Source organism: Rutidosis leptorrhynchoides, chromosome 7, assembly GCF_046630445.1.
Source record: "Rutidosis leptorrhynchoides isolate AG116_Rl617_1_P2 chromosome 7, CSIRO_AGI_Rlap_v1, whole genome shotgun sequence".
Lineage (NCBI taxonomy): Eukaryota > Viridiplantae > Streptophyta > Magnoliopsida > Asterales > Asteraceae > Rutidosis > Rutidosis leptorrhynchoides.
The window spans coordinates 382,405,690-382,420,333 of NC_092339.1; the positions used below are offsets into that span (position 1 = coordinate 382,405,690).

The 14,644-nt window shown below is 31.7% G+C and overlaps 1 protein-coding gene across 1 annotated transcript; it reads right to left on the minus strand.

Annotated features, from left to right (window-relative positions):
* Positions 1-1,516, minus strand: LOC139858004 (uncharacterized). The gene has a single exon (XM_071846861.1). The coding sequence runs from the start codon at positions 1,509-1,511 to the stop codon at positions 102-104; it is 1,410 nt and encodes a 469-aa protein (XP_071702962.1). The 5' UTR covers positions 1,512-1,516; the 3' UTR covers positions 1-101.
* Positions 1,517-14,644: the final 13,128 nt, after the last annotated feature.

Sequence of the window (14,644 nt, forward strand, 5' to 3'; positions counted from 1 at the left end):
ATATGTCCACCAATCAAAAAGACAAAAGTAGCTGTGTAAACTATACAAGGTGGATTATGTTTATAGGATTTTAAGAAGAAGAAAGAAAGAAACTGTAAATGTTACCTTTGAGAGGGTCTATGATTAATATTTTTAGGTGTTACTGCAGTCGCAGTTGATCTTCTAATTGAGGCTATTCTCTGTAGTCTAATCTGTTCTCTGAATTTGGCTATGAATTCATCGGCTTTCTTATCCACGTCTGGACCACCATTATCTGTCGTTATTAAGTCTCCGCTACTATTCTTTTTTGAAGCAAGTTCTTGAAGCTCATCCTCATCATTATTATCATCATCATCATCATCATAATCATCATCATCATCATCTTCAACATCATCCCTTTCGTCTGATTCTTTTGGTGCTAATGTTTCCACGGAGAATTCTTTCTTGTTTTCACTTGAATTGTTGATAGAAGTTTGCGCATTTTCATCATCATCATCATCATCCTTATTGTGAGCTACGCCTCTTGTAAGTATGAAGCTTTCAATTTCTTTATCATGTGATAAGTATTCTTGAGTTTCATTTGGCGTTTTAGGTTTAATTTTCAATGTGGCCCCTTCTCTAACCCTGTTCTCACTTGGCACATCTCTTTTAAATTCAATTCCTTTCCCAGCAGCATACATGTTGAATCTTTTGTTGTGGGTGTGGTTTCGATTCACCGGTGGTGGTGGTGGTGGTGGAGGTGGCGGAGGCGGTGCAGGGACTTGTTTGAAAGATGACTTGTTTGAAACCGTATTATTATCAAGCGATTTGTCACTCTCTTTAACATCCATTAATCTTCCGGATCTTGATCTCCATGGTATTGGTGATCGTAGAACCGTATTCTCCTCCTCCTCCTTCTCGGTCCCACTCAATTTGCGTGAAGAAATTTGTCGCAACGAGTAAGATTTATTCAGTTGCTTGATCATGGACGATTCAGTTGCTTTGTTATTAAAACTACGAACAGGGAAAAGCATATGAGACTGTTTTTCTGCTGTTGCTGTTGTAGTATCATGATCATCAAGAACACAAGACTTTTTAGGCAAAACGATAGTCGATGATTTGCCTCTATTATATTGCGAATTCCAGGTCTTCTGAACAATTTTGGAAGAATTAGACCGAGATTCAGCCCTACCACATAAATCATCATCATCATCATCATCATCAACAACGTCATCAAAAACCGATGATACCTGAAGCAATCTAGATACATATGTGTGTGAATCAGTCGTATCCGAGGAACCCTCTTCTGTTAAGGTTTCATCATTTCGCTTGCTGAAAAGCCCGTAAGATACAGCGATTCCAACAAAGACAAGTTGTAGGAGTTCCCAACTTGAAGCTGTGGCGTGATCAGGGGCCCCGGCCCCTGCTTGCCATGTGGTGAACAATGGAAGGAGCAACAAGAAAATTGACACGAAGATTGCTTTGTACAAGAAATGAGTGTAGAATTTTGTTGTTAGGTCTGGTGAGTTGTTGTCCAAGTTCGCCTCCGCCATTTAATTGAATCAATTGAATTAAACTGAAATGATGTTTTGATCAGTCTAACAAAAGAAGATCTAAGCTAAGGAAGAAAAAAGAAAAAAAAGATTGGATAGGATTGAGTTGGTTTGAAGCTATATATGCCTTTATTTTTATTGAATTGCTTTTACACACATTTGTACCAAAATATATTGTTCGGTTACTTTTAGATGAAAGTCCAAACTTCAAAAACAAGCATCGAATATTATGTTTACTAATATGAAAGGATAATAAACTTGTAGGCATTGCCCTTAAACGATATTCAAAACAAGGGAATTAATAAGCGATCTTTAAAATATTGGTAGCTACTAATCACCTGAATTAACAACAATACCCAATCTCACGTGGTATAGATGTAATGATCTGAATTAGATTTAGGTTAAATATATATTTAAATTATTTATACATTTAAATTTAAATTACATTATTATTCAGATACACCGAATTAATACACTGCAGAAACATATTTTGCAGAAACATATTTTGCATAAACATATTCTTGCATTCAAGCACTTTTGACATTTAAAACCTTATACATGGCAATTTACTGATTATTTAAGTTGTTAAACGTAATTAATTGAATTATATTTTTCTTATCTTAATTGTGATTTAAGAAGCATAGAGTTAACTATTTATAACTCTAAAGTATGTGATTTATCCAGAATAGTCCGTAACTTTTTTTTCAAATCTTTCCTGACCACCTTAAAATTTTAACACGCCACTTATCACAAAGAGTTCAACCACCTTGAGATTTACGAAGCACAAAACACAGATATAAAAAATTAGATCACCACTTAGTGCACCAAAACATGATAATCACGTTTTCTTTGCCGCAAAATTACTCTTTATAATCTATTTATCAAACACCTAATGAACTGACTACTTTTTACGTTTCAAACAATATAATTAAGTCTAAATAATATTTTATAACACGTTTTGGTACAAGTAATTATTTGATTTTAAATATTGAAAAAACATAATTATTTTTATAACGCAATTCAAACATCAATGAATAACTTGTAATGAATATTTTTATCATGGGTGCAGTGGTACGTAGAACTTTGTACAAGTACTAAACTTGTCATGTAAAAGGAGCAAAGGTATAAAGGTACATTAATATATGGTAAATGCGAAGAGGTTGCTTGAATGTGGCGATGATTCTTGAATTAAGATGCCTACGCTATTAATGAAAAAAGGAAACAAAAAAGAGATATGAAGAGTGTGGATAGTTTACGACTTTGGTGGGGTGCTTTTCTTTACTCTCTATCATATATGATTCCTTTACCTCTTACAAGGGTCACCAGTTTACCCTCTTTATATTGAAACATTCGTTTTAGGCAAATCACATTCTTATTATATAAGCAAAATGAAACAAAAATTTAGCACTTCATTTTTAGGTAAATCACATGTCCGAGATTGAGGAGATGCCACATGTCCAATATTCAAGACTCATACCACATGTTTGAGATGAAAGACATGCCTCACGTTCACTGATAGTCTTGCTCATTATATTAGGTTGTTAGGGCGATCTTGTGAATTTCAGGACATTTTGATACCGAAAATTATTCATCGCTAAATGCTACTTCATTTGGCATCGTATATTAATTAGTTAAAATGTGTGTTTAGTGAAGTAATATTAGATTCGAAATTATATACGTTTTATATAATTACAATTTTAGTGAAAGAATAGATCATATATATATATATATATATATATATATATATATATATATATATATATATATATATATATATAGGGGCAAGATCAATGGAGAAGTAACCAATCGGGGGGAAGCGGGGGAAGCAAATTTTTTTATTTTGTCCCTTTTTTTTGGAATTTTTTTCCGGCATCAAGATCACACGAAAATATGAACATTTAGAAAAGACACCTCGTGATAAATGTTATTATTTAGGCGGAAAAACGAAAAAATAACATTCAAGATAATAATATTGTTTGTGAAGAATGTGAACGTTTTTTTTCTTCATGTTTTGTGAAGTAAAATTTAGCCTGATTTAGGGTTTAAGGTTTAGGGTTTGATGTTTTGGGTTTATTCCATAAACTCAAAACACCAAACCCTAAACCCTAAACCCTAAACTCTAAACCGTTCGTGTTAAAAACTCAATCTAAATCCTAAATCTATACCCTAAATCTAAACCCTAAACCCTAAATTTCTAAACCCTAATATCTAAACCCTATAAACCCTAATATCTAAACCCTAATATCTAAAACCTCAACATACGCTCGAAAAACACGATAGTTGTTATATATTATTTCTTTAGGCGTTTTTCCGTCAAAATAAAAATATTTATCTGAAAGTGTCTTTATTAAATGTTCATATTTTTATCCAACCTATAATGTTCGTGAACAAAGTTTTTTCAAAAAAAAAAAAAAAAAATTTGCTTCCCCCCGATTGGTTACTTCCCTCTTGATCCTGCCAACATACATATATATATATATATATATATATATATATATATATATATATATATATATATATATATATATATATATATTGAAATGTCCCGTTCATATTGATTATAAATGTTCCATATTAATTGATTTCGTTGCGAGGTTTTGACCTCTATATGAGACGTTTTTCAAAGACTGCATTCATTTTTAAAACAACCATAACCATTATTTTATCAATAAAGGTTTCAAAAGCATTACGTAGATTATCAAATAATGATAATCTAAAATATACTGATTACACACGACCATTACATAATGGTTTACAATAGAAATATATTACATCGACATATGTTTCTTGAATGCAGTTTTTACACAATATCATACAAACATGGACTTCAAATCTTGTCCTTATTTTAGTATGCAACAGCGGAAGCTCTTAGTATTCACCTGAGAATAAACATGCTTTAAACGTCAACAAAAATGTTGGTGAGTTATAGGTTTAACCTATATATATTAAATCGTAACAATAGACCACAAGATTTCATATTTCAATACACATCCCATACATAGAGATAAAAATCATTCATATGGTGAACACCTGGTAACCGACATTAACAAGATGCATATATAAGAATATCCCCATCATTTCGGGACACCCTTCGGATATGATATAAATTTCAAAGTACTAAAGCATCCGGTACTTTGGATGGGGTTTGTTAGGCCCAATAGATCTATCTTTAGGATTCGCGTCAATTAGGGTGTCTGTTCCCTAATTCTTAGATTACCAGACTTAATAAAAAGGGGCATATTCGATTTCGATAATTTAACCATAGAATGTAGTTTCATGTACATGTGTCTATTTTGTAAATTATTTATAAAACCTGCATGTATTCTCATCCCAAAAATATTAGATTTTAAAAGTGGGACTATAACTCACTTTCACAGATATTTCTTTCCTCAGAAATAAGACTTGGCCACGGATCGATTCACGAACCTATAACAAATATGTACATATATATCAAAGTATGTTCAAAATATATTTACAACATTTTTAATACGTTTTACTGTTTTAAATTTATTAAGTCAGCTGTCCTCGTTAATAACCTACAACTAGTTGTCCACAGTTAGATGTACAGAAATAAATCGATATATATTATCTTGAATCAATCCACGACCCAGTGTATACACGTCTCATGCTAGATCACAACTCAAAGTATATATATTTTTGGAATCAACCTCAACCCTGTATAGCTAACTCCAACATTACTGCATATAGAATGTCTATGGTTGTTCCAAATAATATATATACATGGGTCGATATGATATGTCAAAACATTTGCATATGTGTCTATGGTATCCCAAGATTACATAATATATTAGAATACATGTATAATACAATATAAGTTAGCTAGGATATGATTTTTTTATAGATTTGTTAAACATTTCCCGTAGCTAAAATAATCAAAAAAATATCCAATCTTGTTTTACCCATAACTTCTTCTTTTTAAATCCTTTTTGAGTGAATCAAATTGCTATGGTTTTATATTTAACTCTAATTTAAGAATCTAAACGTAAAAAGTATAGGTTTATAGTCAGAAATTTAAGTTACATGTTAATTACTAAAGAGGTAGTCATTTTCATCGAAAAAATGACATCTTGATGACCATTTTGGAAAACATACTTTCACTTTGAGTTTAATCATAATTTTTGGATATAGTTTCATGTTCATAAGAAAAATAATTTTCTCAGAAGAATAACTTTTAAATCAAAGTTTATCATAGTTTTTAATTATCAAACCCAAAACAGCCCGCGGTGTTACTACGACGGCGTAAATCCGGTTTTACAGTGTTTTTCGTGTTTTTTGGTTTTAAATCATTAAGTTAGCATATAATATAGATATAGAACATGTGTTTAGTTGATTTTAAAAGTCAAGTTATAAGGATTAACTTTTGTTTGCGAACAAGTTTAGAATTAACTAAACTATGTTCTAGTGATTACAAGTTTAAACCTTCGAATAAGATAGCTTTATATGTATGAATCGAATGATGTTATGAACATCATTAATACCTCAAGTTTTCTGGATAAAGCTACTAGAAATGAGAAAAATGGATCTAGCTTCAAAGGATCCTTGGATGGCTTGAAAGTTCTTGAAGCAGAATCATGACACGAAAACAGTTCAAGTAAGATTTTCACTCGAAATAAGATTGTTATAGTTGTAGAAATTGAATCAAAGTTTGAATATGAATATTACCTTGAATTAGAAAGATAACATACTGTAAATAACAAAGGTTCCTTGATCTTAGATGATTACTTGAAATGGATTAGAAAACTTGGAAGTAGACTTGCAAACTTGGAAGTATTCTTGATTTTTATGAAACTATACTTATGGAATTTATGAAGAACACTTAGAACTTGAATATAGAACTTGAGAGAGATCAATTAGATGAAGAAAATTGAAGAATAAAAGTGTTTATAGGTGTTTTTGGTCGTTGGTATATAGATTAGATATAAATGATATGTAATTTTGTTTTCATGTAAATAAGTCATGAATGATTACTAATATTTTTGTAATTTTATGAGATATTTCATGCTAGTTACCAAATGATGGTTCCCATATGTGTTAGGTGGCTCACATGGGCTGCTAAGAGCTGATCATTGGAGTGTATATACCAATAGTACATACATTTAAAAGCTGTGTATTGTACGAGTACGAATACGGGTGCATACGAGTAGAATTGTTGATGAAACTGAACGAGGATGTAATTGTAAGCATTTTTGTTAAGTAGAAGTATTTTGATAAGTGTCTTGAAATCTTTCAAAAGTGTATGAATACATATTAAAACACTACATGTATATACATTTTAACTGAGTCGTTAAGTCATCGTTAGTTGTTACATGTAAATGTTGTTTTGAAACCTTTAGGTTAACGATCTTGTTAAATGTTGTTAACCCATTGTTTATTATATCTAAAGAGATGTTAAATTATTACATTATCATGATATTATGATATATTAATATATCTTAGTATGATATATATACAGTTAAATGTTGTTATAACGATAATCGTTACATATATGTCTCGTTTCAAAATTATTAAGTTAGTAGTCTTGTTTTTACATATATAGTTCATTGTTAATACACTTAATGACATGTTTACTTATCATTTATCATGATTAAACATAGTGTAACAATATCTTAATATGATTCATATGTAATTAGTAAGACGTTGTTATATCGATAATCGTTATATATATCGTTTCGAGTTTCTTAATTCAATAAACACAATTTTATGTACATAACTCATTGTTAAAATACCTAATGAGATACTTACTTATCATAATATCATGTTAACTATATATATAATCATATATATGTCATCATATAGTTTTACAAGTTTTAACGTTCGTGAATCACCGGTCAACTTGGGTGGTCATTTGTCTATATGAAACCTATTCCAATTAATCAAGTCTTAACAAGTTTGATTGCTTAACATGTTGGAAACACTTAATCATATAAATATCAATTTAATTTAATATATATAAACATGGAAAAGTTCGGGTCACTACAGTAGTTACCCGTTAAATAAATTTCGTCCCGAAATTTTAAGCTGTTGAAAGTGTTGACGAATCTTCTGAAAATAGATGCGGGTATTTCTTCTTCATCTGATCTTCACGCTCCCAGGTGAACTCGGGTCCTCTACGAGCATTCCATCGAACCTTAACAATCGACATCTTGTTTTGTTTAAGTCTCTTAACCTCACGATCCATTATTTCGACGGGTTCTTCATTGAATTGAAGTTTTTCATTGATTTGGATTTCGTCCAATGAAATAGTGCGATCTTCTTTAGCAAAACATTTCTTCAAATTCGAGACGTGGAAAGTGTTATGTACAGCCGCGAGTTGTTGAGGTAGCTCCAGTTGGTAAGCTACTGGTCCGACACGATCTATAATCTTGAATGGTCCAATGTACCTTGGATTTAGTTTCCCCCGTTTATCAAATCGAACAACGCCTTTCCAAGGTGAAACCTTAAGCATGACCATTTCTCCAACTTCAAACTCTATATCTTTTCTTTTACTGTCCGCGTAGCTCTTTTGTTGACTCTGGGCCCGTAATCTGTTTATCCCCCACTTCATTCCAACAGATTGGAGACCTGCACTTTCTACCATAAAGTGCCTCAAACGGTGCCATCTCAATACTAGAATGATAACTGTTGTTGTAGGAAAATTCTGCTAATGGTAGGTGTCGATCCCAACTGTTTCCGAAATCAATAACACATGCTCGTAGCATGTCTTCAAGCGTTTGTATCGTCCTTTCGCTGTGCCCATCAGTTTGTGGATGATAGGCAGTACTCATGTCTAGACGAGTCCCCAATGCTTGTTGCAACGTCTGCCAGAACCTTGAAACAAATCTACCATCCCTATCAGAGATAATAGAGACGGGTATTCCATGTCTGGAGACAACCTCCTTCAAATACAATCGCGTCAACTTCTCCATTTTGTCATCTTCTCTCATTGACAGGAAGTGTGCTGACTTGGTGAGACGATCTACTATTACCCAAATATTATCATAACCACTTGCACTCCTTGGCAATTTAGTAATGAAATCCATGGTAATGTTTTTCCATTTTCATTCCGGGATTTCAGGTTGTTGTAGTAGACCTGATGGTTTCTGATGTTCAGCTTTGACCTAAGAACACGTCAAACATTCTCCTACATATTTAGCAATATCGGCTTTCATACCTGGCCACCAAAAATATTTCTTGATATCCTTGTACATCTTCCCCGTTCCAGGATGTATTGAGTATCTGGTTTTATGAGCTTCTCTAAGTACCATTTCTCTCATATCTCCAAATTTTGGTACCCAAATTCTTTCAGCCCCATACCGGGTTCCGTCTTGCCGAATAATAAGATGCTTCTCCGATCCTTTGGGTATTTCATTATTTAAATTTCCCTCTTTTAAAACTCTTTGTTGCGCCTCCTTTATTTGAGTAGTAAGGTTAGTGTAAATCATTATATTCATAGATTTTACTCGAATGGGTTCTCTGTCCTTTCAACTCAAGGCGTCGACTACCGCATTTGCCTTCCCCGGGTGGCAACGAATCTCAAAGTCATAATCATTCAACAATTCAATCCACCTACGCTGCCTCATATTCAGTTGTTTCTGTTTATATATGTGTTGAAGACTTTTGTGGTCGGTATATATAATACTTTTGACCCCATATAAGTAGTGCCTCCAAGTCTTTAATGCAAAAACAACCGCGCCTAATTCCAAATCATGCGTCGTATAATTTTGCTCGTGAATCTTCAATTGTCTAGACGCATAAGCAATCACCTTCGTTCGTTGCATTAATACACAACCGAGACCTTGCTTTGATGCATCACAATAAATTACAAAATCATCATTCCCTTCAGGCAATGACAATATAGGTGCCGTAGTTAGCTTTTTCTTCAATAACTGAAACGCCTTCTCTTGTTCATCCTTCCATTCAAATTTCTTCCCTTTATGCGTTAATGCAGTCAAGGGTTTTGCTATTTTGGAGAAATCTTGGATGAATCTTCTGTAGTAACCAGCCAATCCTAAAAATTGACGTATATGCTTCGGAGTTTTTGGGGTTTTCCACTTTTGAACGGTTTCGATCTTTGCCGGGTCCACCTGGATACCTTCTTTGTTCACTATGTGACCGAGGAATTAAACTTCTTCCAACCAAAATGCACACTTTGAAAACTTAGCGTACAGTTTTTCTTTCCTCAATACTTGTAGCACTTTTCTCAAATGTTCTTCGTGCTCTAGATCATTCTTTGAGTATATAAGTATGTCATCGATGAAAACAATGACAAACTTGTCAAGATATGGCCCACACACACGGTTCATAAGGTCCATAAACACAGCTAGTGCGTTAGTCAATCCAAACGGCATAACCATAAACTCGTAATGACCATAACGCGTCCTAAAAGCAGTTTTTGGAATATCATCCTCCTTTAATCTCATTTGATGATATCCAGAACGTAAATCGATCTTCGAATAAACCGATGAGCCTTGTAGTTGATCAAATAAGTCGTCAATTCTCGGCAGTGGATAACGGTTATTGATGGTAAGTTTGTTCAACTCTTTGTAGTCAATACACAACTTTAATTTACCATCCTTCTTCTTGACAAACAAAACAGGAGCTCCCCATGGTGATGTGCTTGTGAAAGGACCCGTTTATATACATTATAAACGATTCACAATAGTTGATTACATCGCGAGGTATTTGACCTCTATATGATACGTTTTACAAACATTGCATTCATTTTTAAAAGACAAACTTTATTTACATCTAAAATTGACGGCATGCATACCATTTCATATTACATCCAACTATAATTGACTTAATATTAATGTTGATGAACTCAACGACTCGAATGCAACGTCTTTCAAAGTATGTCATGAATGACTCCAAGTAATATCCTTAAAATGAGCTAATGCACAGCGGAAGATTTCTTTAATACCTGAGAATAAATGTGCTTTAAAGTGTCAACCAAAAAGTTGGTGAGTTCATTAGTTTATCATAATCAATCATTTCCGTAATAGTAATAGACCACAAGATTTCTGTTTATAAATATATGTACACTCGCAAGTGTATAAAAGTATTCTATAAGTTGTAGGCACCCGGTAACAAGCCTTAACGTTCATGTTTTACCCTATGAAGTACACCAGATCAGGTGTGTTTAATATAACCTCGAAGTACTAAAGCATCCCATAGTCAGGATGGGGTTTGTCAGGCCCAATAGATCTATCTTTAGGATTCGCGCCTACCGTACATAGACAAGTAGTTTAATGTTACCAAGCTAAGGGTATATTTCTGGTTTAAACCCACGTAGAATTAGTTTTAGTACTTGTGTCTATTTCGTAAAACATTTATAAAACAGCGCATGTATTCTCAGCCCAAAAATATATATTGCAAAAGAAATTAAAAAGGGAGCAAATGAAACTCACAATACTGTATTTCGTAGCAATTATGTATATGACGGCACTGAACAAGTGCAGGGTTTGTCTCGGATTCACGAACCTATATTAAGTATATATATTTATATGTTGGTCAATATCTGTCTAACAATTTAGGTCAAGTCGTAGTGTATCACAATCCTAATGCTCGAGACCGACATGCAAAAGTCAACAAAAGTCAACTTGACCCAAAATGACTTCCAAAATCTATACATGTTTATTATATAACTTATATATAGTCGTTTTATATATTTAAATATATTTATCAGATCTTATTATACTAAATAATACAAGTCATTTATTAAAAAAATAAAAATTTATATTTAAATTCATATATTATATGATAAAAATATACTTTTATATATCTCAAGTAATAAAATTTATAAAATTCACTTAATATCATAAAAATATAGTGGTATGTATTATTAATGTAATTATATTACGTGTGGTAAAAATATCTTTGTACGCATATTTATTTGATTAAATAATATTGATAATAATAATAATGATAAAAATAATAAAATGATAGTTTCAATAAAAATATTAATTTTTAGTAATTAAGATAATTTTAGTAATAACATCAACTGATTATAATAATCGTTTTAATAATAATATTAAAATTAATAATAATTCAGTTGACCATATCTTTTAATCCGTTCATCGAACCCACACGATTTCTAAATGAAAAGTTATTAATTTTTCTTTAGCTTTTCAACGACATGCATATCATATACCTTATCTCAGTAGCATATGTATCAAATTTGTGATTTATCATAAACTATTTAACGACGAAACTAAGCATACAAACATGCATAATCATATATACTCGAGCACTAGTCAGGGATACACTATTAATATATAAAAGATAAGATATGAATGCTCACGTATCAATATTGTGATTCAATATTGCAGGAAAGTACGTAGACGCAACGAAAATGATAAACGTTAGGTTGACCTCACGAGCAATACCCTCGAACAATACCCATAACCTCCATAGCTATAACCCATAATTTCCTTAGCTTTATCCCGTTTGAAAACTTATTTTGAAATCGTCTGAATATAACTCCGTCGTAGTATTTTATGTATACTAATAATATCTTGAAATAATACTAAGTAAATATATATATGTAATTCGATTGAGAGAGTTTAGAGAAATATATTTTCAAGTTTCTATGAAATAATGAAACCTATTGAATTCTATTTATAATAGATTTTTTTGAATTATTAAAGTAAATTATTAAAGTATGAATTATTAAAGTGAATTATTAAAGTATGAATTATTAAAGTAAATTATTAAAGTTTGAATTATTAAAGTGAATTATTAAAGTATGAATTATTAAAGTGAATTATTAAAGTGAATTATTAAAGTGAATTATTAAAGTGAATTATTAAAGTTAAAGTAAAAGTAAAAGTATAAAACTATGTACGTATAATACGCGTTTAAATATATTTAATAGTAATTTAAATCGTTATATCATAAAACATTTTAGAAAAGTAGAATTATATATATTTATAATAGGTTTCAAGTTTTTAAATTACAGTCTGTTGGTGAAGCATGAGATAAAGTCCAAAGGTTTAATAAACGTATGAAATCATCTTAATGAAAAATGTCAAGTTACTTAACTTGTCGATATCCAACATCTAAGTTATTTACACTCCACGTTCTTACTTATAGATCACTTTACCATTTTCCGAATATTGTCAAAAAGAATAGATTTCTTAAATCACAGTGGACCTCATAACATTGGCCCGTAATCATATCATAATGTATCTGATAATTCAATCATTTGATATTATCTCTTAATTCTGTCGATAAATATATCGAAACAAATACGTTCATGTAAAGTATCATATATATCAAATACTTTGTTAATGTTTTCAGTTATTATATATTATATATACATATCTATATACATATAATTATTCGTGAATCGTCGAACACGGTCAAAGGGTAATTGATTACATGAATGTAGTTCCAAACTTTTTGAGATTCAACATTACAAATTCTGCTTATCGTGTCGAAAACATATAAAGGTTAGGTTTAAATTTGGTCGGAAATTTCCGGGTCGTCACAGTACCTACCCGTTAAAGAAATTTCGTCCCGAAATTTGATCGAGGTCGTCATGGCTAACTTTAAAAATGTTTTCATGACGAATATGAGTTGATAAATAGAGTTTTATCATCATTGAGTAATATAGATAAAACAATTTGATTACGCGAAGAGTATAAGTGAAGCTATCGCAAGAGAGTGAAATGAGTAAACGTATATTCATTTTAACCGATGACGTAGTTATGATTGATTTCTGGAATTCATGGAATTTAAAGAAAATCATTGCAATAAGATTTGGTTCTTCGGCGATTAAGGAAATCAGGATCTTATTTGATTAAATGTGATAATCTGTCTCGATTTCTCTGTCTGATATTTTTCTATAAATCCACCCCCTTCGTTTCTTTATTTCCACAGCTCACACCTTCTAGTCTTTCTCCCCAATTTATACTTTAAAGCATTCGTTAATATGCTTTATCCAGTATTGATTCTTGATATACTCTTAACTTTCATATCTGTCATTCTTCTTTTTCATCTACCACCGGAGGAAGTTATTTTCTTCTACCATTACCTTGGGGTTATTGTGTTTTTCATTCTCCCGTGTCTTTATATTGCTATACGCATTGATATACAAGGTTTGTAATTTTGGGGTTGTTATCGGGCTTTATATTCTCCATTATATTTCGGAGCTTCATGCTTTCGTTTTCTCTTCCCGACCTTAAGTCAAGCGGATAATGGTCCAGAATTTGTAGATATGAATTTTTGGATGAACATAGTTAATGTTCCAAGAAGAAAATCGTAATGGCACGATCTTGATTTGGCAAATTACCAGAATATCCGAAAATATAGAGCTATCAAGATGATATGTTCTTAATATGTTTGGAAATTGGGCAGAATGTAAGAGTCGTGTAAATAGTACATGATGACGGTATGTTCTGTGAATCATCACGTTCCATTAGAAACTCAGTATGACTTACTGTAATATAATCACATTGATCACGTGTCATTATATTATACTAACTCATGCTTCAGTTTCCAACACTACTTCAAAAACATTCCTATTTTAAATTCAAATTTTTTTCTTCTTCAGAATTTAGAAACTAACACAGTTTCTTTTTATGTTGTAACGCAGATATTGTGAATAGATAGAAGATTTCGGATAAGAATAGTTTTAAAAATATCTTCAGGAATATTGAAGATATTTATAATAAAAGATACGATGATATCTTAGAATTCTTAACATAGATGGATGATGAAGAAGATTTGTCTGTGAATGTTTAGAATAAGAAGTAAGGTGTTTGCTAACGATTTCAGTAGACACTGAATCATTTGGATCCTTTGAAGGCAAGTTTAGTCTTTGTGATTGTCCACAGCCTCCTTCATGGCCTGCTCAATTCGTTTTCCAGTTTCAAACCTTCTCTTTTTCTCAGCTTTACCACCATACTATTCTTTATCATCAAACTTTTGACTGTTAAAGTCGTTTACAGTTTTTGCTGCTTCATCAGCATTTTTCCAATTTCGGAGAACTAGTTCATAGTTTGGGATGTTCTTCAGAAAATTCACATTCGAAGTATGTAAGTCTAGGAGATAGACGTTATATGTATACATATAACTTTTGACGTAAAATTGTGGTGAAATTCAAAATACTGATTGCTAATTCCCAGTAGTTG

Excerpts from the sequence above, each read along its gene's own strand:
- LOC139858004 (XM_071846861.1), bottom strand. The coding sequence starts at position 1,511 with ATGGCGGAGGCGAACTTGGACAACAACTCACCAGACCTAACAACAAAA.